The sequence below is a fragment of the Diabrotica undecimpunctata genome, chromosome 3 (assembly GCF_040954645.1).
Source record: "Diabrotica undecimpunctata isolate CICGRU chromosome 3, icDiaUnde3, whole genome shotgun sequence".
NCBI lineage: Eukaryota > Metazoa > Arthropoda > Insecta > Coleoptera > Chrysomelidae > Diabrotica > Diabrotica undecimpunctata.
The window spans coordinates 56,422,785-56,447,226 of NC_092805.1; the positions used below are offsets into that span (position 1 = coordinate 56,422,785).

General features: G+C 32.2%; 1 protein-coding gene across 4 annotated transcripts in view; it reads right to left on the reverse strand.

Annotated features, from left to right (window-relative positions):
* Positions 1 to 2,138: 2,138 nt before the first annotated feature.
* The window catches only part of LOC140436828 (uncharacterized), a 110,649-nt gene continuing 88,345 nt past the window's right edge, over positions 2,139 to 24,442 (reverse strand). For all 4 annotated transcript variants that reach the window (XM_072525959.1, XM_072525961.1, XM_072525958.1 and 1 more), the window contains exons 14-16: positions 17,659 to 17,806; positions 13,129 to 13,389; positions 2,139 to 3,108 (exon numbers count right to left, since the gene is read on the reverse strand). In XM_072525959.1, coding sequence (XP_072382060.1) covers positions 2,385 to 3,108; positions 13,129 to 13,389; positions 17,659 to 17,806 — 1,133 coding nt within the window. In that variant the 3' untranslated portion in view covers positions 2,139 to 2,384. The remainder of the gene's footprint in view (positions 3,109 to 13,128; positions 13,390 to 17,658; positions 17,807 to 24,442) is intronic.

Genomic DNA, 24,442 nt, shown 5'->3' on the forward strand with positions numbered 1-24,442 from the left:
TCACAAGGTATTTTATAAATGCAATATTCTTTGTCCTTTCTTGTTCATTGTTAGGTTTGGTTTTGGACAAGATAGATCTCAACGTGTTTGTTGTTTTGAATGTTGTTGAAATGTTGAATTTATTTCCTATCCTTTTAAGCTTTTCCGATAATCCTTTTATGTATGGTATTGTTATTGTTCTCGTATTATTCCTTGCATATGCTGTAGGATCTCGTTCTAAGTTGTTTTGTTCTATTCGATCGATTGTTGAAAATTCCTTACTAAAATTTACTATGGAATCACTAACAGGAGAATTTTACTGTCATCATGGCATGTATTTGTCTTTTTAAAGACGAATTACATGTTATGATCTTTTCTGACGGATATTCTCAAGTTAAAGTTGATTTCATGTAATCGAATGAACTATCTTATAAGTAAAGTCGTCCCAGGAACGCAACTCAACAATATTGGCAATATCATTTTAAAGTCTTCTACTTTAAAATGTATAAGGTATGTCTGAATTGTCAATATAGATGAGTCAGATAAAATTAAATTATTAGAAGAATTTTTTCACTAAGTAATAAAAAACAAAATTTGTTTAATTTACTAATGTTTGTATTTTGAGAACGATTTCCGAAGTGGAAATTGAAACGTCAATAAACGTATTTTAACCTTTAATTGTGGCTTATTCCCATTTAAATATAAATTAACAGAATGTTATAATAATCGTCTATGGTCTCCTTTAGGTGTCTACAAACCCATAACATTTCAAGGTTCTAACATGTTTTTGCCAAAAAAGAAAGTAAACAAAACGTTGATAAGAGAGAATATTTATTTTGAACATTTGTGTTCGAGAATTTGATCTGTGCACTCACTATACCTGCTTAATTTTTCAATGAAGAGGTGCATTCTTACAAAATATCAGAGTAATTTAACATCAGATCAAGCAGCCCAAATCGTAGCTTTAATTGGAAATGGACGATCGCAGCAATATGTTGCTGATGTTATGGGAATCCACCAATCCAGCGTTTAACGAGCTTTAATAAGGTATAGGAGATTACAAAAGCAGACCAGTTCTAGGACGCCCAGGTTCAGGAATCCCGCAGATGACCGTTATTTACATCTGCAGAGTTTGTGTACACGTCAATAGTCCGTAATGTTCGAATAAGTGTCGATTCGGTTAGAAACAGATTAAGGGAATTTGGAATCGGAGCCAAAATACCTGCTACTGCTCCACTGTTAGACGACGGCACACCGTATGGCACGTTTTGCACGATATGTCAATGATGATTGGGATATTAACGACTGGGCGAATATTCTTTTTACCGATGAAGCAAGATTTGCACTTTGTGGATCTGACAAACGTCTGTCATTGCTCAGTGTAACCTAAGAGCAGTCAGAAATTTTGGACGTGACTCGATTATGATATGGGGAGGCATCTGCTTTGCAGGTCACACAAAATTAACGGTGTTTCGTCGAGGGTACCTGATAGCTGATCGGTATATAGGAGAGGTTCTTGAAGAAAATTTCCTTGCCTTTTATTCCAATTATTGGAGATAATTTCGTTCTTACGCAAGACAACGCTCGCCCGCACGTTGCTAGAATAACAAAGCAATATCTTCAAGATGTTGGTATTCAAGTTCTCGATTGACCAGCAATCAGTCTAGACCTAAACCCAATTAAGCATGTTTGGGACTACCTAGAAAGACAAGATAACCTTGAACTGGGAAAATTTAGATTTGTAGTACATACCGTCTCTGATAAAAAGCCTTCTACGAATAATGAGGGACGTCATTAGAGCCAGAGGTGCTGCTGCCAGATACTAAAATGTTCAATTTGTCCTTGAAATGATTCGATCGTTTTCCGATCCGTTAGGTTCATAGATTTCATAGATTTGTATTTTTCATTTTTGTTGAATAATTGAATTATTTTCATTTTTTTGACCTGTTATTTTTCATTTTACTGGAATAAACCACTGTTAAATATTCCTACGTTTCATTCCCTGGCATTTCCAAACAAAAAAAATTAGGAGATACTAATCAAAACTTCTAGACTTAAATACATTTATGCGATACTTTTTGCGACGTGCAATTCTACAGTTGACTGTAGATAACATTTATGAAAATGATATCGAAATGAAAATAAAACATCAATCGCATGCAACTTAACATTTATTTTATAAAAAGTACGTTAATCATTTATGCTAAATATAACAAAATTATAACATTTCTTTCATATCCTCTTTAAAAACAAATTAAAAACGAATTTCTCCTTTGTGGATAGTAACACAAGTAAAAGATTAATTAAATCTTCACACAAAAAGCAAATTAACAAAAACTATGTAATATAAAATAAAAAATATTTTTCCAAACATTATGGAAACTCACTTATAATAATCAGTCCGACTAAATATTATCAGTCTTTTCTTCAGCTTTTATAATCTCAGAAATACCTAAGGCAGTTTCAGTATTATTTTTTTTATCCTTATTTTCATCATTTTCCGAAGAAATTTTAATACTATCTTTAATTTCTTCACATTTTAAGGTATCTTGAGTTGTCGATTCATTTTGTACGTATTCAGCATTTCCGCTAGGTTCACCCTTACAGTCATCGATTTTTTGTTGTGTAATACCTTTGGTTATATTTTTTGATGATTCCATTTCATTTTCTGAAGATTCAATATTTTTTTTATCGATTTGATAAGCATTTTCATTTGTATCTGTGATAGTTTTTACTTCTACAGCAGCTTGTAAATTGTTTGTTGCTTCATCTTTTACGTTGTCTTCTGTATTACTCAAATGTTCTTGAATTTGCTGAAAATCTGTTCCAGCGTTATCATCTTCTTGATCTTGGTCATGTTTGACACCACTGTTATCAGTTGCTACTTCTTCAGATTGTTTCTGAAGTAAAGTGTCTACTCTTGTGAGCAAATCTGCTTGTTCTGTAGGTTCTTTTTCAGTAATTTCTTCTTCTGCTTGCTTGAATGAATTGTACCTATAGATAACTGCCTTTCTCAATTCTTCGTTATCGATTTTTTCAGTTAGCTCTACAAGAAATTCCAGAATGCGTAGGTCGGTTCTTCTATACAATAATGACGCAGCATCCTCATATCTTCCCAAATAGATGTAGCTGAAAATAATATACAGTTTTAATTTATTATATATTATATATAGAGATGAAAATCTACTAGATGTGGAAGGGCGATGCCAACATGCCAAGAACATTAATTAGGTAAAAGAAATAAATAATAGGCATAATAGAGGTAATCTCTTTACCTTCCTAGAGACCTGACTATGCATAACAAATTGATCGTGAGTAAGTCTATTATTTATTTCTTTTACCTAATTGAAATGGACTCACATGTGCAACCCATTCATCATTATATCAAGCCCAATATACTAAAAACGACAAAGCGTGTAGTAGGAGAACAAGAGATGCGTCGAAACTCAGAGTGGTTTGATGCTGAATGTAGACTGATTATAAGAAAAAAGGACGATGCGAGGATAAAATATTTATAACTAGGACCAAAAAGTAACAAGGAAGAGTACAACATCAAAAGAAGAGAGGCATTTGATATCATAAAAGATATCAAAAAATTTATTTAAAAATCATTTATAAAAGGTATATAATTAAAACACCCAATCGGGCTACATCACAAAACGTTTTTGGAATCTATATTCCATCTTCAGTGTGTCAAGGTGTACATGTTTTGAGCCACTAAATATTTGGGTAAAAACCCGTTAAATATTATTAATTTGAATTTAAGTTACATTATTGGATCTTATATGCTATGATGTTAAAGTTACAATTGGAATTGATAACATGTCAAAGTAAGACTTTACTGGAGGTTGATGGTCCTGGGACAAAGTGTCTACGAGGACTTGTTAATAGCAACTGATTAAAATGACAATATTGACATGTTAGGAAAGAAGTCGGAACAAAGCAGTCAGTGTCATGAATTTCAGTGTCAGTGTCATGAATTTAAAATTGAATAAGTTAAAATTATAATAAAATAACAGTAGCAATCATCAATGTTTAGTTTGAATTATGAATTTATCCTAAATTTACGTTAAGAAAATTGAAAAAAAAAAAAATTTAATTAATGTAGGTGGACTGAAGTTTGGTGAAATTTTGTGGGTACTGATAGGCAACCAACTATACAAATGTTTAAATTAAGTGGTGGTAAACTAAAGATTTTTACAAAAGGCCCTTGTATGTTTTTGCAAAATTAGGTACCTGGAAAATGGAAAAACAGATATATGTAGGAAGTTGGATTCTTTAAACCTTATTTTTGAGGAGTGAAATAGTAAATGATGTATTTGAAAGTGCTATTGAGATGAAGTGTAAATAGATTTTTTTTTGTAACGTACTGTTCATGTAGTACTTAACTTATAACTTAAGCATGGAAGGCCCACTATGTTAAAAAGCAACATTTGGTAACTGGGAAATATAAAAATATAAGTTATAAGTTCATGAACATAAATAACTGATTAAGTGTTAAAGAATAAAGTTGGTTAGATGTTATTGTGTGTTAGTGTAATGTATTGTTCGTATATTACTCAAATTATAACTTAAGAATAAAAGGCTCTATATGTTAAAAAGCAACATTTGGTACCTAAAATATAAAAAATTATAAGTTATAAGTTCGTGAGCTTAAGGTGGATAGATAAAGTTAATAGAATGTTGGTATGTATTCACAAGATATGTAAAAACTGGAAAAGAAGATTGGTTGTAGGTGGATCTGCTAAATTTGACTAATAATATGTGATGTTTTAATATTGGTGCGAGAAGAGAAAAGACTCTACAAGAGGCTGAGATCTCCAGAGATCCGAAACCATACCGTGAGGGAAGTATATGTGGATAAGTAAAATAAAGTGTGGTATAAAGAAAGATGAAAAGGTGATGATCTAGTTAAGCAGATATGTGGGGTTGCTGTATATTGTGAATTATGTGTGTTCTTACCGAGTGAAAAATAGAATGGTGTGTAATTATACTGATTGATGTAGGAAGTGGTCAGAAAGATTCATTGATTTAATACTATGTTACTATGGAGTTATGATTGATAAGCGAAGATTCAAATGTCTGGCTGAACTTTAGATGGATCATGAAATTATCTGGATATGTGGATATGAAGGTGAAGATGTATGATTGTGAATGGTTTAAGAGGGGCAAGTAGAATAATCTACTCTGAATTTAGTTGTGTCGGAAAGGAGCATGGAGAACATTAGCCATAGGGGTCAGACTTGAAGTTTAGATTCCTGGAAAGAAGTGGGGAAAGATGAAAAGTTAGATGTATTGAAAAAGAGGTTTGGAGTGGGCTGAGGAAGATGGTAAATGACAAGAGAAGAATGATTAATGTAAATTTTAACGTAGAAGTAGAAATTGAGGATGTGGATAATGAGAATAGTTGGTGATGGAGTGGAAGGAAGTCTCGATTGAATGAGATATGGCGATTAACACAATTTGAACTTCTCTGTTTTTCTTTAATAATTTCGAGATCTTCATATAAGTCTAGTTTGAGAAAGTTTTTTTGGGGGATATTGTGAACAAGTGATACGTCTTTTGGGATATTGAGGGTGTGGTTATGTTCTTTTAGATCTTGAGAGAAAGTGGAAGTGTTTTCTCTTTTTGTTTGCTTTAGAGAGAGTGAAGACAATGATCTATATGTTCTTTCTATGTAGGTGGCATCACAATCTGAACATTTTAGTCTATAAACACCACTACGGTTCATATAATTGATGGGGTCTTTGGAATTAGATATACACTGACCCAAATTATTGGGTTGTTTAAAAGAAACGTGTTTTCAACCAAACGTTTAATGAGATTTCGAATATCTCCAGAAAGACTCTCGTGATGGTATGGAAGTGAAACGTAATTGGGTCTAGTGGTAAGGTCTCTGGGGAACGCAGTCTTCTGCAGGGTTTTAAGACGTCTTCTATGGATGAGTTTATTGATGATGTTATGATCATATCCATTATTGACTGCTATTTGTCTGAGAATATTAAATTCTTTTTTATAGTTTGACTGAGAAAGTGGAATGGTTTCCAGGCTATGGATGTAACTATGAAAATCTGCGTATTTGTGTGACATAGGATGGTTAGAAAAAATTGTATTACATGGTCGGTCTGTGTGGATTTCCTGCAGATACTGAAGTCGAAGTGGTCATTTAATCTGGTAATGGTGAGATCAAGAAAATTGTTTGACTTGGATGATTCTAGTTCCATGGTGAACTTAATATTGGGGTGGATTTGGTTAATTTTATAAAGTATTAGTTAAGCTGAATTGGAGTTACCTGAAATGAAGACTAAACAGTCATCAACATAGAGTATTTCAGGATTTTTTTGAGATAAAAAAAAATTATTTTTTTATCTCAAAAACAGCCAACAAATTTTATATACCGGGTGTCTTCAAAAAATAATTTTAGTTTTATTTATAAATTTTGGTATAGTAGTTTGTACGATTCCAAAAAGTTTAAATATTGCAAAATGATTAGTTTTTTGTAATAAAAATACAAAGTGATTCATAATTAGTTTGAGTTCGGCATAAATATATGGCAGAGATCGAGATCTCGGCTACTTTTAAACATTATTCTGATGAACTGGATATGTCACTATCGTCAACGTTTATAACAAGTGGTTTAAAATGTGTTTCAATTATATTTTTCAGCCGCCACATTTCCTTTTCTTCTTTTTCTTGAACAATGCAGTTCTTCCATATTTCTGGTGTAATTGATGACATTGAATTATAAAATAGACGTATGGCATATTAAAATTTGAAAGTGGTGTTTTTTTCTGCACTATCATTTTTAATATTTGCACAGATGAGTGCTATGAGGTTACTCACAGTGATACTGAGCAAGTCTCAATACCAGTTTATTCTGGGTTTTTACGTATTTATCATAAATTTTTTTACGATTGAAAGAAGTTGTACTTTAAGCATATGTTAATGAAATTTTATATTTTTGGAACGGAGCCAATTCTGAATATTGCTTTTTTTAGATGCACTTGATGCTATTTTCTCTATTTTACGAGAATGATACGGTGCATTGTCAATAATAGATTTGTCTTCTAATATTAATAAGACATTGGAAATTGTCACCAATTTTTAAAAACCTGTCCAATTTTCACCAATTTTCGAAAACCTGTCCAATTTTCACCTGTCTCTGAAACAGACCGTCTCTTCATGGTAATCACCAGACTTATTCGACTCAAATGCCCAGAAGGCATTTGAAACAAACCCATTCTCGCTGCTAATGTGACAAATAATAAGTCTTTTACCTTTTCCTAAAAATTTAAAATATTTGTAAGTTTTGAGATTTGAAATATATAGAATCTAATAAATTACTTGAAGGATTTTTTAATACCGTTGTCAATCCACCCAAAAAAGCTTGTTTAGATGATTTGACTGTATTATCTACCCATATTTTAGATTTTGTATTCCCAGCGTTCAACCATGTCTCATCCAGATAATAAATTTTGAGCTTCTCTTCTATGTAAGTTCTTGAAGAGATTGTCGCCTCCACACCACAATGTCGTATCTGTCTAATAAAAGGGCGTTTCTTCCCCTGCGTTAATATTGAAAATTATTTTTTTTTAAATATTCTATAAAATGAGGATTTCGTCAAATCAGGCAAATCAGAATCATCTGTTACCTCCTTTAAAACCGCATCCATGGTGGGTATTTCGTTTCTCATAAAAAATTGCCTTAATCACAGTAAATACACTTCGATCACAAACTCAGACTTTAGTCGCCACTTTTTTTACAATACTTCCAACCATTAACCTGGGATTTTCTATTGTTTTAAATTTAAATAGGTTTAAAATTATTTCTTACACATCATTGCTAAGAGGACTTCTTGTAGTTCGTTTTCGAGAAGGACTCCATGTATTTTCAACAAATTAATCAGCAGAATCACTGGACGACATTTTTGTTTTTAAACAATAGTAATCACGTATACAGTTTACGGTAGTTATACAGATAAAATGTCATTTAACCATGAAAACGACAAAGACATTACTAAAAAGTCGATTCAAAATACTACACTTCAATATCAAAATAGTAAATCTGGTCTGAGCCTGTATTAGTTGCCGACGACGTCGACTAGCAATTTTTCCAGCATTAATAGAGATTTTTTGAAGTTTCAAATCCCTAATGCCTAATCGCTAAAGAATGGAATTGGGGACTTCTACACTACATTCACAAGAAAGGGAATAAGCAAGAATATTCGAACTATAGAAAAATTATGTTATTAAACATATCATATAAAGTGCTTTCTTCTCTCCTGTATACCAAACTAGCGCCCTTTACGGAAGAGATAATTTTTGACTACCAGTCCGGATTTTGGCCAAAACGATCTACTAGTAATCATAAACATGCTGAGATAAATGTTAGAAAAAAGCCACACATATAACATCGAAATAAACAGTCTATTGATTTCAAACAAGCCTTTGAGATTATTAATAGAAAAAACATTATATGAAAGCCTGGTACCTATGAGCATGCCCAAAAAACTGGTCAGATTGATACAGCTTACTCTTACTGGCACCAAAGCAACTGTAGTAATACGCAATATGAAGACTGACAACTTTGAGACCAATAACTGTGTAAGACAAAGAAACGTCCTCGGAAACCTTATAACAGAGAGAAAACAAATAGCCGCATATGTAAATGACATCACGATACTTAGTCGTAATGAGAGAGTATTAAAGAAGACTTTGGAAGATCTTGAGAAAGTGACGAGAGTTGTAGGATTGAGGATAAATCGGAATAAAACCAAATATATGTTTACGTCAAGGCAAGACGAAATAATAGAAACTTCTTTTAAACTGGTCCCCACAGCTCTGAAAAGGTAGCAGAGTTAGTAGGATCCCTAGTAACCGAAAGTAATGATGTAAGAGTAGAAAGAAAGAACAGAGTAAGCAAACAGGGCATATTACGCAACTAGAAAATTGTGAAACATGGATCCTGGTGAAGAAGGACGAAGATGCCCTGAAGAGTTTTGAAAGGAAAGTGCGCAGTACGATTTTTGGGCATGTTCGGGATCATCCAGAATCAGCATGAACTTTTAACTCTATGAGTTAATTAAACACGTATATACAGTAAAGGTTGTTAAATGTCCTACTAATTTCAAAAACAATAGACATTTAACTGTGATACTTTTAGACTTACTGGTTTCTTTACTTCTTTTAAATCCCTTATCCCTTTTCAGGCGTCGAGTTTTGTATTTTTGTTTTATTTAATGATTTTTTCAATGTATTAGATATTGTGTGCAAACAGTCCAAAATTATGAAAGTGAGTGACAAAATCCATGTACAAATTATATCTAGTATGTAAGAATTACATTATGAAAATAATAATGGACGAGAATCTACTAAAACAAGTAAGTAATTTCAATTACCTAGGGTGTTAACAAAAGTTACGAAAAAGATAGACATTGATCACACAATTGACAGGTTTTAGTATATCTGTGGAACAATTCAGAGAACATTGAAGAATAAGACAAGAAACGATACAATATAAAACTTGGCATTGGCCAACTATTCTGTTACATGGATATGGAAGCTAGACAATGACACAAATGGGTAACTCTCGAATCCAAAGCATTTCAGTAAAGAATTTTTGATGTATATATTAAAAAAAAAGAGATAAAGAGAGAAATGAAATGAAGTCAAATAAAACAAAACAAAATAAATAAAATGAACAAATTAATCAAAAAAAAAAAAATAGTAAACCAAAAAAAAAGGAAATATTGTTCTGAAGCTATTTTAATAACAATAAAAATAGTAATTGCAAAAAAAGAAAAGTGTAGAGTTGTACAGAAACTCTCCTGGCAAACGAAGACTGTAGAATCCTGAGATAATTTAAAGACAATTTAACCCAATTCACCTAGTCCGAAAATGCTTTCCAAGGGTGCTAGAGCTCTTTGAAGATGGCGCCTTGTAATTAGTTTTTTTAAATACCTCCAGAACGCTTCTATTAAGAAAAAGGAAAACTGGCACCATTATTTATCCTCCAGAGTTGAATCGATTTCATCAATTGCAAATTTTTAGTACCGATCATAGGCGTGTTGGGTAGGTCAACGGTTATTTTAACGCATAACTTTTTTGTCCTTTCCTTTTAAGCATTCGTCATATTAGAAAATTAAATTTTCAGTTATTCTAGTATTGAAAAGTACGTTTACTCTGAGTCGATAGAATACACCGTTTTCTGGAAAAATCGATTTAAAAATTTTTCGTTTTTTCGTCATTAAAGTTAAATGAATTATTTTTTGCACTAGTTGGCCGTGGACCTGTCAACAGAAGTTTTTACTAATGAGGAATACCCTGATATGCTTTAGTTTATGGCAAAATGAGGTGTAATGCTCGAGCAAACACAATGTAGATAACTTACAAACTTTTCCCAATCGTGATCCCACTCACTCAACATTACCTAACTGGCCTACTTTAGCAGGAATGTACGAGACTTTCTTGATGATAACTACGAAGACCACTGGATTGGAAAAGGCGGTTCAGTTGCTTGGCCAGCAAGGTTACCGGATTTTTCTTTTTTTCCCAAACTTTTTTACGAATTGTATTTATTCAAACGAAAGATAATTTGTAAAATTAATTAAGGTACCTATTAATTAAACTTTGATGACGAAAAAACGAAAAATTTTCAAATCGATTTTTCTAGAAAACGGTGTATCCTATCGACTTAAGATAGGAGTACCTTTTAGTACTAGAATATCTGAAAATTGAATAATCTAGTATAACTAATGCTTAAAAGTCAAAGACGAAAAAGTTATGCATTAAAATAACCGTTGACCTATCCAAAACGAACGCCTATGACCGGTATTAGAAATTAGCAATTAATGGAATGGATTCAGCTCTGCATGATAAATAACCGTACCAGTTTTCGTTTTTCTAACTAGAAGCGTTCTGGAGGTATTAAAAAAAACTAATTACAAGGCGCCATCTTCAAAGAGCTCTAGCCCCATTAGGAAGCATTTTCGGACTACGTGAATTGGGTTAAATTGTCTTAAAATTATCTGAGGAATCTCCGGTCTTCCTACGTCAGGGGAGTTTCTGGACACCCTGTATAACAAAAATACTAGTAAATTATGGAATAAGGTCAGATTTTTAAAAGAGAAAAAGATGAAACGGATATATGGAATAAAATATGAAACAGATACTGTGACTAGAAAACAGAGAATATAGTTGAAGTTCGTTCAAAGTATTACTTAAATAAATTTAAGAAAAAAAAAAGAACATATTGGCTGAAATATGGATTGCCAACAATGGAATAAACATAAAGGAAATGCATGTGGAGGAACTAGAAGAAGCATTTGGATAGATTAAGACAAGAAAAGTGGGTGAAATACATCGTATTGAACCTGGAATTAATAAAAAGAACGGTTTTTGGAAATACTACAAGAAGCACCAAGAAGGAAGAAAATACCAGAATAATGGGAAGAGAAATGTTATCACCGATTTATAAAAAAGGAGACCAGACCAATCCAGATTAAAAGACGATATAGATCTGTTGGGAATTCTGAAAAAAAAAACATACAAAGCAAACTAGACACAATTTTGATATTTATAAACTTAGAGGCTGTCATGTTTGTACAAGTGTATACAGGTAATGCAATTAGAAGGTCTAAGATAAGGTTTTGCAACAGGAGAATGAATCAAATAAGGGGAATTTGACTATTAATTGTTTTGATGTACAGATCAATCAAAAACATAAGGGAAAAAACCAACGAAGCACAGATAACAGTATGTTATGAAATACTTAGATTAGTAAAAACGTACAACATCCTATAAGAAAATAATATAATCTTAATAGTAGACTACAAAGTAAACTTAACTAATAAAAAAGGATAGAGGAAATATCGAAAATAGGAATATAAATAAATAAAACCAGTCTAGACAAAAAATAGACTGAAGATCAAAATGAAAATTTACATGCGACAGCTCTGCCTACTATAATATATGCTAGTGAATCTTGAATGGCACAGAAAAAAATATAAAAGTATATTAACAGCAATAGATGTATACTTTTTAGAAAGCCGGATAAGCGAAGAATTCGGACTTCAGATCACTACCGGAAAAACAAAAATAATGATCGTAGATATGGCAAATAATAATCCGCACATATACTGTAGTATTTTCGTTTCACCCCGTATATCGTAAAAACCGAAAAAGATTCTTAATCTTTTTGCGTTTCTGAGATTGATAATCTAAACATTTTGGAATCTGTTTATAATAAACAAATTGCTCTATCGTTTGATCTCGGTTTATCTGGCTGAACTTTTGAGTAATAAAATTATTAATTTCTAGCCATTATTTGTTTAATGCTCTCCTATAATCTGCCTTTCTTCTGGTAACTAATAAGAAGGTAAATTTGTTAGAAATATAGAGAGATATTATAAGGTAAGTGTGTTTGTTTGTTGTTTTTTGACTATGTATGCATATTAGTTTTTTTTAGAGGTTTAGCCTATCTTTTTTATCCTTCTTAAACCAATCTTTTCATAGGTCAAGTGTTGAGTTTTCCTCGTCCGTCGACAAAGGACTAGGTTGCGCCCTTTATTTTTTCCTTTTCGTTTAGTACAAAATTTCCTCATTTTTATTGATATATTTCAATTGCCCCAATTTTTTTTAAATATACCCCCATCCCAAATCTATCAATATATCAATTCCCATTGCCACATACGCGTTGAAACATGGACTCTAAAAAAATCGATAGAAGTAAGATCGAAGCCTTCGAAATGTGGGTCTACAGAAGAATTCTACGCATGTCCTGGACAGAACACAGAACCAACCTGTAAATGCTGGAAGAGCTTCATATAAAAAACAGGCTATTAAAAAAAGTAAACAGAGCATACCTAAATTACTTCGGCCACATAGCCAGAAGAACGGGGACTATGGAACTATGGGTAGTAGAAGGAAAGGTAGAAATCCGAAGAGCGAGAAGAAGATGTCTAAGACGATACGCAAACCAAATGAAGACTCTGGTGGGAAAATCCCTATACGAAGCCGTCTATCTGGAACAGGAACGCAGCCAATGGAGACAGCAAGCTAACAATATTTAGAGTATCACCACGCCCTGACAAGGGCCCAAGGAATGAGGAGGGGAGTGTATGTGTGTGCTAATGAAATGTGTACACCTTACCATTGCGCGGCCATTTCGAAATTGCCGTCCAATCGCATAGCACTTGCCCATTTTTCTATTACACTGTCTATTACATCCTTGCCCATCATTCGACATTTTGACAGAACGAGTGCTTCTCGATACAAATTGCCTTCGCAAAGAACCGCCAGCGCTTCTTCCACTTTATGACATGCCAAATAATATATAGCTATTTCTAACGGATATGCTCCCTGTTGCTCGGACAGTTGTGTTGCATAAGATCCGCAAGCCATCTGCCACAGTCTAAAAAATAAAAAAGATCATTTTGTATATACATAATAATATACAAAAATTATGAAACAGTCTTACGGTAAGTATAAAAATGACAAGAAAAGAAGCGATGTTAAATTTCTAAATTTATTCAAGTGTTTGTGTAACGATTTACGAAATTTCATTGTTGCGGTCCGTAACAAAATCAAAATTGTTCAAAATTTAAATATTTTCCAAGGGATTGTGGGAAATATAATCTCAACTTAAAAAAAAAACGGGAAATGTTGAGAAAAAAGTTAAAATTGTCGTAATTGAGATTTGGAGTGATGACTCATTCCTGGCTGTAGAGACTGTGATGGTCTGGGGCTGTATGTCCTCTGAAGGTGTTGGATATCTTCTTTTCATTGATAGCAATGACAACCATGCGAAGTATAAAAGTATTTTAGAAGAGTTATTGTCTTCCATTAATGAAATTTAACTGTCAGATAGGGAATTTATATTTTAACAAGCTGTAGCAACCTGCCATACAGCGAAATTCTTAACATTATGGTTGCAGGAAATAAATATTCCTGTTTTAAAATGGCCTTCAAGCAGTCCTGATCTATCTCCTATCGGGACTCTTTGGGATCAGATAAAAAAGCACGTCGAACTACACCAGTTAAAACTTAAAAAGAGTAAAGTTCAGGAAATTTGAAATGACTTTCAGCCAGATTACTGCCAAACATTAGAAGGCACTATGCGAAAGAGAATTCATGCCGGTTTAAAATGTAACGGTGACTTCACACAATGGTAACGCTGATTAAATATTTGGTCCAATTTATTTGCACCAAACAGTACTTTTTCTTTTTGTTTATTTTATAATTATTATCGTTGATGAAAGTATTAGACACTGTTGATTAATTTACAATCAAATAAGTTTAATAATAACCGTATAATTTAATAGCTAAATAAATTCTAGTTCAGAAAAATAAAATTATGTTGCGTATTATAAGCAAACAGGTAAATGGAAATAAAAACTTGATATTACGATCACTAGTGACAACTAAACTTTCCCTTTTTCTTCTTCTTTTGGCTTTATACAACTAGATGGATGTTTGCCTGACTGGCTATTCGACTCCATTCAGACAGTTAACCCTCTCCTCGATTCTCTTACGTTCGTAGTTCTAAGGTCATCCTCCACGTCATTCAGCCGTTTTGTTCTGGGTTTTCCTTTTTTTAGTCCACTTGTTGTTTTCCATTGTCATATTTTCGTTGCCGATTTTGCGTCTTCTAGTTCCTGAAGGTGTTCCAGTCATACTAGCATCTGACTTTTTATAAACCATACAATATCCCGCTCATGAGACATGTCGCTCATGAAACAGCCTCACAATGGTTGAATGTATGACAATAAACTGTTATGAAGAAGCTTGTCCTATCACGAATAAAGCCGCCGATAGAGATGTACCTTGGTGGAAAAAGGAAGTAGAAAAATTAAAGGCTAGTCCACGCAGAGCTTAAACAGAGCCAAAATTTCAGGTAATAGGGAGGACTACAAAATCGTTCTAATAAAATATTGTAAATGACTTGATTAGTGGCGTGAACAAATATAATACCAAGTTTCTTTTTCTTTCCGTTCCTCTCCCATCGGAGATTTCATGTCATCAAGGCTATTCGAACTTTGTTTACAGCTGTTCTAAACAGTTCGTTTGTGGTGCAACCAAACCACTCTCCTAGATTTGTCATACAGGATATTCTTCTGCGACCCGGATTTCTTCGTCCTTCAATCCTGCCCTGTATTATAATTTGTAAGAATGTGTATTTTTGTCCCCGCATTAGATGGCCCAAGTACTACAATTTTCTCTTTTTTATGGTAAGTATTACTTCAGAGAGTTTGTCCATTCGCCGTAATACTTCTTCATTTGTAACTCGGTCAGCCCAACTTATTCTTAATATTCGTCGATAGCACCACATCTCGAAACTCTCAATACTTTTTATTTTGTTCTGTTTGAGAGTCCATGCTTCCATGTCGTACAACAAGGTATTAAACACATATGTTCTTAACATTTTTATTCGTAAAGAGAACCTGATATCAGGATTATTAAACAGTTTCTCCATTTTTATGAAAATGGACATCACAATTTCAATACGTCTTTTGATATCAATATTTTGATAACTTTTCTTGTTTATCATAGCCCCCAGGTATTTGTAATTATTTACCATTTGAATGGGGGCTTCATTTATAGTAATGTCTGAATGATGAATTGGAATTTTACTAATGATCATATACTTGGTGGAGTCTGACTTAAGCACAGATCAGAGGTAATGTAAGTCGATAAAACCACACCAGCTCCAGGGGGTCATGTAAGATGACCCCATTTTCAGTTTTTATTAATCAACAAAGTTAACAGTCTATTGCATTTACCTTTACAAATACCATGAGGATAGTTTTTAATACTGATGTCCTTCCAATGTTTTTATGTGGCCATACAATGTTTTTAACAACTTTTTATTAAACTGATGATGGAATGATTCAATTCCGAAAAGATCTTCTTTAAAATAAAAATTTTAAGCTTTTAATAAGCATTTTTTATACCTTAATACACACGAACACCACGTGCTTTGACATCATAATTAATGATGCACTGAAAGAAGACTCTGAGAAGAACCATACCTATACACGTATGCCATCTTTTTAAGATGAGGACGTAATCATTTGATTGAAATCATTGATTTGTCTAAGTTCCTTCATGGACTTTTTTCTCTGGAAGGTAGAGACGACAACTACCTAATTATTTGCTGTTTCTAATTGTGCTATTTAAAGTCCGTTTTGGCTGTTTTATTATTAATCCCTGAACTAATCAAATGACTGACAATAGAATAGTAAAAAGAAGATATAAATGATCAACTGGAAGAAGATCAACGAGAGGACAATGAAAACGATGGTTATTATTGTTAATAAACTGCAATTATAATTTAAAATTATTATTAAAACGTGAAAAATATAAAATATTTTGAATTATACTTGTGATTTATTCCCAAAAATATACAACGTTGTGTCTTTTCATATATACATAATATTTCTACTTCCTCCTTATATAACTAAACTGCAGGTCAGAAATAAATAAGAGAAACTTAATAAGTCGGATTACTATTTCCTCATGGCGAATCTTGAGATAAGTATGTATCTCACTTCAAGAAGAATTGAATCCAACAAAAGATCAAACACTTGCTCGCTCACTGCGTCACTTCCGCATTATAAAGCTGTTATACCTATTGAGCAAATAATTCTTAATCCTCTCACTCTTACTCAGTGTCGAGTCACTCGACACTGAGGAGTAGGCAGATTGAGACCTCAGTGCCGTTTGACGGTTCTTGTATTTATACAGAACACGATACTTGTACGTCACGAGTGAGGGGAGTAGGCAGATTGAGACCCCGAACTCGAACGAAACCGTATCACTCTTGATAATGGCCCCAAAATGGGTGCCGAAACATCGAATAATAAATTCTCAACGCGGTTCTTTCCGAGAACTTAGTAATTTTCATATATATATATATATATATATATATATATATATATATATATATATATATATATATATATATATATTATATACTAGATGAATTGATACGTAAACATGGACACAAAGTGCTTAGATTGTCACCGCCCAGATTTTAATGCTATACAGATTGCAAGACACTATAATACATATATTGGTAGCGATGGATATAGAGATGAACATATTTTAAGTATGTGGAAGAAAGCACTCCAAAAGCGTAACGATGTCACCTGAGCAAAGTGTGTAGAACATATTAATATATTAATTGAACAGTGGTTTATTAGAGAAGAAAATAATGTGTAATATTAATATCGAAGCTGTAATAATTAACATTGGAGATAACAGTTCAGATTCTGAAGGTGATTAAAATGAAATATGAGCAACCTCTATTGCTTAAAGTTTTAATATAAACTTTTAAATCACAAGTGTTGTATTTTTTTGGAGCTGTATTTGCTCACCAGACGTGGTGACCCTCATCATTTAACTTTCCCTGCAAGAAACCTTCCTATGGAGATACATCCACCAAGAAATCCTTTAGAGTAAGGCTTGAAACAGAAAATTGCAACGCTCTAAAGTAAGTAGAACAGCTAAAAGGCTACCTAAAAGTAGCAAATTGAAAAATATAAATGAACTTGATGGTGACATTCATACATCGAAAATTATTGCTTACGGTAGATATATTCAAATGAAGACAGAAGACACATAGCTTATTTTATGCACTGTTATATTAACAATTTACTTATAACCTTTTCTTCTTACTTACTTTGGTGATACCATAGGAGCCAATGCTATTATTTGAGGGGTAACTCGTTTTGCGTCAATAGCTTCTTGTATAGTTGTGCTAAGGTCTCCTCTAAACAATGATAAAGTTGAAATAAAATTGTATCTTCCTCGCTTCTGATGCATAAGTTCTAAAACAAAGTTTAAAATGTACAAAATGGTACTCTTTATAAATCAAATTATCGATTTAAATTTTTATAAAAGTAATACTATTAAAATGAAATTGAAAAAATGAAACCATTGAAATCAATGAAATCAATAATCAAACATTATAAACGTCGGTAACATTAGTTATTTCATACATTGTACCCTCTTTAATGACAGATTAGAGGTTACACAAAGAACGGTACTAGGCTCGGGCTTCAGTCTGGTAGAGGTATCTTGGTCGGGGCTCTTATTACAGCTCAAATATAAAGAATCAGTTAGAAAAGTACTGAAGATAAAGGGACGAGGATATTAGAAGATAAAGAGAAAAGAAGTTAGAAGATAAAGAGAAGAGAAGTTAGAAGATAAAGAGATGTTTACTAACTTTTTTTGAACGTGATCACCTCAAATCTATGCATAAAATTTATCATAAATATAACCTATATTAATATAAAACAAATGGTTCGTAATTTATACGTATATATTATATCGTAAGTTTACTCGTAATGGTTCATTCGGTTAGAGTTAACCATAAATAGCAAAGTCACTAAACGGTAACTAATTACGATCTTCAACCCGCAATCTCTTAATTTATTTAGGCAGACGAAAAGGAAGAAAGAGAAAGCAGCCGAACAGGAACAGCACACAGTAGAAATACAGGTAGTAGTGAACAGTAGAGATAAATGAAGAGACCAATGAAGAGACGAATAAAGAGAAGAATGATCGGCACACATAAGTGACTTCGTTTCTTCGAATTGGAAGACGTCTGTTTGACAAAAGAGAAAATAGTTAATATAGGAATCACTGTGTAAAGATATATAGATAAGGTTGAATTGAAAATACACTTACCGCCGCTTGATTGAGACAAACCGCTTGCCACAGGAACCAACTCGAAAATGAATTTGAATTCTGATCTTAGACAAGCTACGGATAAAAAAACAGTGGGAGTATTGGTCGAAGAGTGCCACGCGAAAATGATATTTAAATGGCAAGGCTAGTGTGGTTATCTTTGTAATCTAACCACTCTCTTGTGACAGGAATTATATTTTCATCGAAAACCAACTCCTCTGCTTTCCTTAGAAGGTAGGCAGGGCATTTGACAATAAAAACTGAGTTCTTTGTTACTAGGAAAGGTTTCTATTTAACAAATGAAAGTTAAAAAGAGCAGCAAACATTTGTTTTTTGCGAGTGCAGCAAAAAAAAGCGTGACAAATCCCTCGTTGCTTTTGGGTTATTTTTAAGGCTTTTAACAAAATATATACACATAGGCAGCGTGAAAGTAATTTCCTAGGGGGAATAATTTAAAAAAATTTTAAACGTGCTTTAACATACCACTATGCCCAAGAAGGAAAGTATATACTACATGCAAATAATTTTTGATACTAACATGGGGAATTTATAGTCATTTTAATATTTAGGAGCTAATCACCTAGAACAGTGGTTCTCAACCTTTTTGAGTAATGTATCAAAAAATTATTTTTATTATTTTTACAAAATACGACTAAAATAACTATCTAAAGTACATTCGTTCAGCAAATTCCCAACTGTCAACAAACGCACGTGTTGATATCCGCCCTCTCATTCGTCAAGAGGCTATTAAATACAATTTATTGTCTTAAGTCAGACGGATTCTCATTTTACAGGTCCAAATTTGACAGTCTGTTTAAATTCACATTGTAGCGTGTTGGTTTTTAAGTTACTATATTGTGTGTTATATGTTATAGTTATTTTTATGTTAATTTATTTTTTAGAGTTTAATTTAAGTGTTTAGTATTATGTTGTATAGTGTGCAGTGAACTTTTAGTATCCACAAACAGAGTATTTGTTAATCAAAAGTAAAAATAGCTTGCGGTAATCACTTTAATAAAGGTAAGAGAAACCAATATTTTAATTTATTGATGTTTCGAAAAGTATTTTACCAAAAAACATATTCTTAGCAAAGATATAGCATATAAAAAAGTAAAAAAAAACTGATGTACTTATACCTGTACGAAGTCTGTAGACTCAGAAAAGCAGAGTTGTAGCTAATGAAAAGTAATTCAAATTTCAAATCAAATATTTCAACGAGAAATATGAAAAAAAATGAAGCACTTTTCGGGGAAAACTCGCTGTCGGGGAAAGTGCTTGTTATTTTATTCTTTCACGTTGAAATATTCGATTTGGAATTTGACGAATAAGAACCTACTTTTCATTAGCTACAACTGTGCTTTTGGTTTTATACGTACACCTTTTTTTTTGTTATTTTATAAGCTATATTTTTGCTAAGAATATTTTTTCGATAAAATATTTTTTGAGTTATTTGTAAAAACCGTCTAAAATCCTTGTTTTTATGTTGTAATAAGTACACTCACTCCACCTAAAAAACACCAGTAAAGGGACATTTTGACGTTAAAACGAAGGAAATGGTTATAAATGTATTTAAAAGTGAAAAACCCTACAATGTCGAATAGTGCGATTTCTATTAAAGTAGCAGATAAAACAGGTACTGACATTGGTTCTCCATTATTTATTTTAGAGTGCGCATTTTCACTTTATTTAACAAATATTGTTGCTTTTTATCTATTTTAGGCGTGTGTAGCCGTAGTGCACGCAATGTGGTTCATAAATATGAAATTACGGGAACATTGTCAACACCAAAATCAGTTGAGCATCGAAAAAGTATTGTTAACTCGCTGGATGAATTTGAAAGAGAAGCAATAAGAAGAATGATCCATCAATTGTTTTTCGAAATGAAATACCCACAATAGACAAAGTTCTGAAGGTTGTTAATGAAGATGAAGATCCGGTTTTACCTAATTTCAAAAGCACTACGTTTTTTAAATTATTGAAAGAAATAAATTTTAAGTTTCAACGTCATAAGCGAAACAGCATTTTGATGGACAGGGACGAAATTGTCTTGTGGAGACGAGAATTTTTGATAAAAATTAAGTCCTACAGAAATGAAAACCGCAAGATTTACTACTTAGACAAGACTTGGCTAAACACTGGTCACACTAAAGTATGGGTCGACAATTCGGTAACGTCTTATAAACAAGTGTTTTTAGATGGACTTTCTACGGGGTTAAAAAATCCTGCAGGTAAATGTTTATGTGCTTTTTCACTTCAAGTAAATTTTAAAATAATAAAATTTTCATAAAGGAAAAAGACTAATAATCTGTCACATTGGCAGTGTAGATGGGTTTGTTCCAGAAGAGTTTGGGTGTTTGAATAAAAAAAAGTGGGGACTACCATGAAGAGATGGACGGGAAATCTTTCGAAAATTGGTTCAAAAATATACTGCCCCGATTAGAAGACAACTCCATCATATTATTGGACAACGCGTCTTATCATTCTAGAAAATTGGAAAAAATTCCAACTACTGCTTCTAGAAAAGCTGACATCCAAGCGTGACCGAAATAAAAAAATATAAGGTTTGAGGACTCCATGTTAAAAGTGCAACTGCTGGCTATCGTTAAGGAACATAAGGGACAATATAATAAATATATCATTGATGATATGGCAAAAAACCAAAACAAAGTAGTGTTAAGGCTGCCCCCATACCATTGTGAGCTCAATTCCGATTGAGCTTATCTGGGCAGAAGTAAAAAAATTATGTAGCAGCCAAAAACACTACTTTTAAATTTGCAGATATGAAAAATATTTTTTATGATGCAATAAATAATATTAGTCCAACTACGTGGCAGAAATGTGTGCAACACCTTCAACAAAAAGTCGAGTCCAAAATGTGGAAGTTGGACAATATAATAGAGAACCATATCGAACCCATAATACTAAATCCAGACGAAGACAGCAGCACATGTAGTTCCTCAGACTCTGAGTGTTCAATTAATCCCTTAATTTTGTAATCTCACATTATTCCTGACTGCTTAATATTTTATAATTTCACCGTGTATAATTGAAACATTGTGAAAACATATCGTGTAATAATTTGATAATTAGTTCATTTACCTACAACGTAATAAATTGCCGAATAATATATTTTCAAATTAAACTTGCTAAGTGTTGCAATTATGGCCTAGATTAAATTGTATTGTAAGCTCATAGTTCAAAGTTTGTTAGTATGATAGGAGCAATAACCTCTGTGCTGAGGTATACATTATTTGTGAGATTATAAACTGGGGATTTGAGCTTATTTGAGCGCAGTCTATTATAGAAAGTTACCTAACCATCATCTATAGTGTAATTATTCGTAGCTGTCAATAAAACCATAATTTTTACTCCACCACTTCAACATTTTATTGTATTTATCATCGTCGAAGAAGAAGCGGACAAAGGGACATTACATAACGATTCGATCCTTATAACTACATTCGAATTTGTCAACTGACTAATCTAAATGGCATGTTTTATGCTTTGATAAACTTATGACAATGCTACTTTATTCAAAATGTTCACTTTGTTATATCTTTCAGTTAATGAATATTTTATTTTAGCACATTGTTGTTCAATGGAACATTAAATTTTGCTCACAATGATTAAATTTCAAGAAATTCTTACACTAATAGTTTCAAAAGTGAATATTAAAATTCAAAAAAATTAAAAATCATATGATACACCTCAGTACGACCCTGTTTGGCTTTCACGTGCGTTTGTTGACAGTTGGGAATATGTAAAATGAATGTAGTTTAGCTGTGCAATCTAATTAACTATAATTTGTATGCTAGAATTTTAAGGAATATAAATTTTTTTTCTTTCTTTGTGATGACTGCGGGAACTGAACCCATTTGCCAAACTACTTATGAATATATAAAATTAAATTATTAAAATATAAAACAAGAGTACGATTTTTTTAGGTTATATTTTTAGATTTTATATATAGGTAGTTAGAATAACAAGCTAATTAGTGAAAAGGTTGTGCTTGAGTATTTACACATCACTTTTAATATCTGGTACAGGGTTACTCAGATATAGTCGAAGATCAGAATCTACATTGTTAGTTTCTGTATAAGTTAGCATTGCGAAAAACCCATTCGTGAATAGGTATGTTCAAGGGTATCAAGTATTGCATTATTAAAGCGCGTTTTGCAAAACAGGGAAAATCAAAATTCCTCCTTGCAAAAAATTCACCAAGGTTTTCAAATCAATCAGTTTTTCTTATTCAGTTGCACTTAAATCCTGGGCCAACGACTCAACAAGAAATGGATTGCGTATCTATTCAAATTCAGAATAATGTACTGTGAATGTAATGTTTTTATTATCTTTTATTTACAGTCTTTTAATTTATTATTAAAATGTTATTACTGATAGTAGTTAGACTTAGTTTATTTAATCTTTATTTCCACTTATTGTAATTTATTACAGTCTTCTACAATTAATTCAATTCACTAAAAATACAATAATTTATATTAATTTATTATACAACTTCTTCTATACAGCAATTTATTTTAGACTGAAAACTAAATTTAAGAGAAAAGTTTTACCACGTCAGGGTCGGCTTGGTAGGACCTCGTGCGATTGGCTATTGTAAGAGTAATAATACCTCTAAGTTAATATTAATTTCATCATCTGTAACGAAGCTTTCAAGTGTTGGAAAACGGCGGAGTAAGTTATTTTCAAGACTTGTTTTTAAAAGTTCAAGCTTCTTTATGAAAGATCCAACCTTATCGAAATTCCTTTTAGATAGAATCGAATAGATCGAAAGAGTATTAAGTATAATGAATATCCATAAAAACATAATTTTGTTTTCTTAGGATTTAACATTTTGTCAGCACATTATCTCAAATTCACACTTAAATCAATATGTTTTTACTATTAGGTCTGTTGAATGTTTGTTCTTTACACAAAATTTAGTCTATACTTCATATTTATTAAAGGCGGTAAAATATACATTACAATTCAGTTGTTTATAAACCACTTTCAAAGCATAAAGAACCTTTTAAGCTTTGTTTATATTATTTTGTGTATATTAATTGAGTTAATTGGAGTAGCCCACTTTGATACAAAAATACAGTCAATTTATGGATATTTCAAGGTGACAATCTAAAAAAAGCTGATTTCCTCCCATGCATTTTATTAGAAACACTTGAAATTTAAAAAAAATTTAAAAATCGTAAGATGTAAGACCTTAATCGTGAGATTTGTCTTCAATTCGTGAGATCTCACGATAAAACGTGAGGAGTGGCATCACTGAGTGCTTAGATTCGTCATTTACAACAACTACAACAATAAAGGTAAATAATTGTACACTAATATTTCATTATCGTAAACTATGATTGATTGATTAATTGTTAGATTGACACAAAAGTTGAGAAACTGAGTTTATAGGTTATGTCATACTATTGACAAATGTTGATAGTGTTAAGTAAATTATTAGTTTAAATCACTCTGCAATCAATCGTAATTCAGTCGATTGAGAAGAAACAGCGCGTTTTAACTGCAAACATCTATTGTGCAATTTAATAATATTCATATCAATAAATATTCTACCGAGAAAAAGACGTTGTCACGTAAAATCTTCGCCCGTAAAACCGACTTTACAGGCAACCGATTTTTTTTTCCTTTTAAATTTGTAAAAAAACTCAGGCTGTCAAAATATGAAAATATCAGTTTTTTTGCAGTCAATGTTTAAAAAGTTATTCTAATTGTTTATAAGCAAAAAAATTACATGTTTTTCCCAAATTATT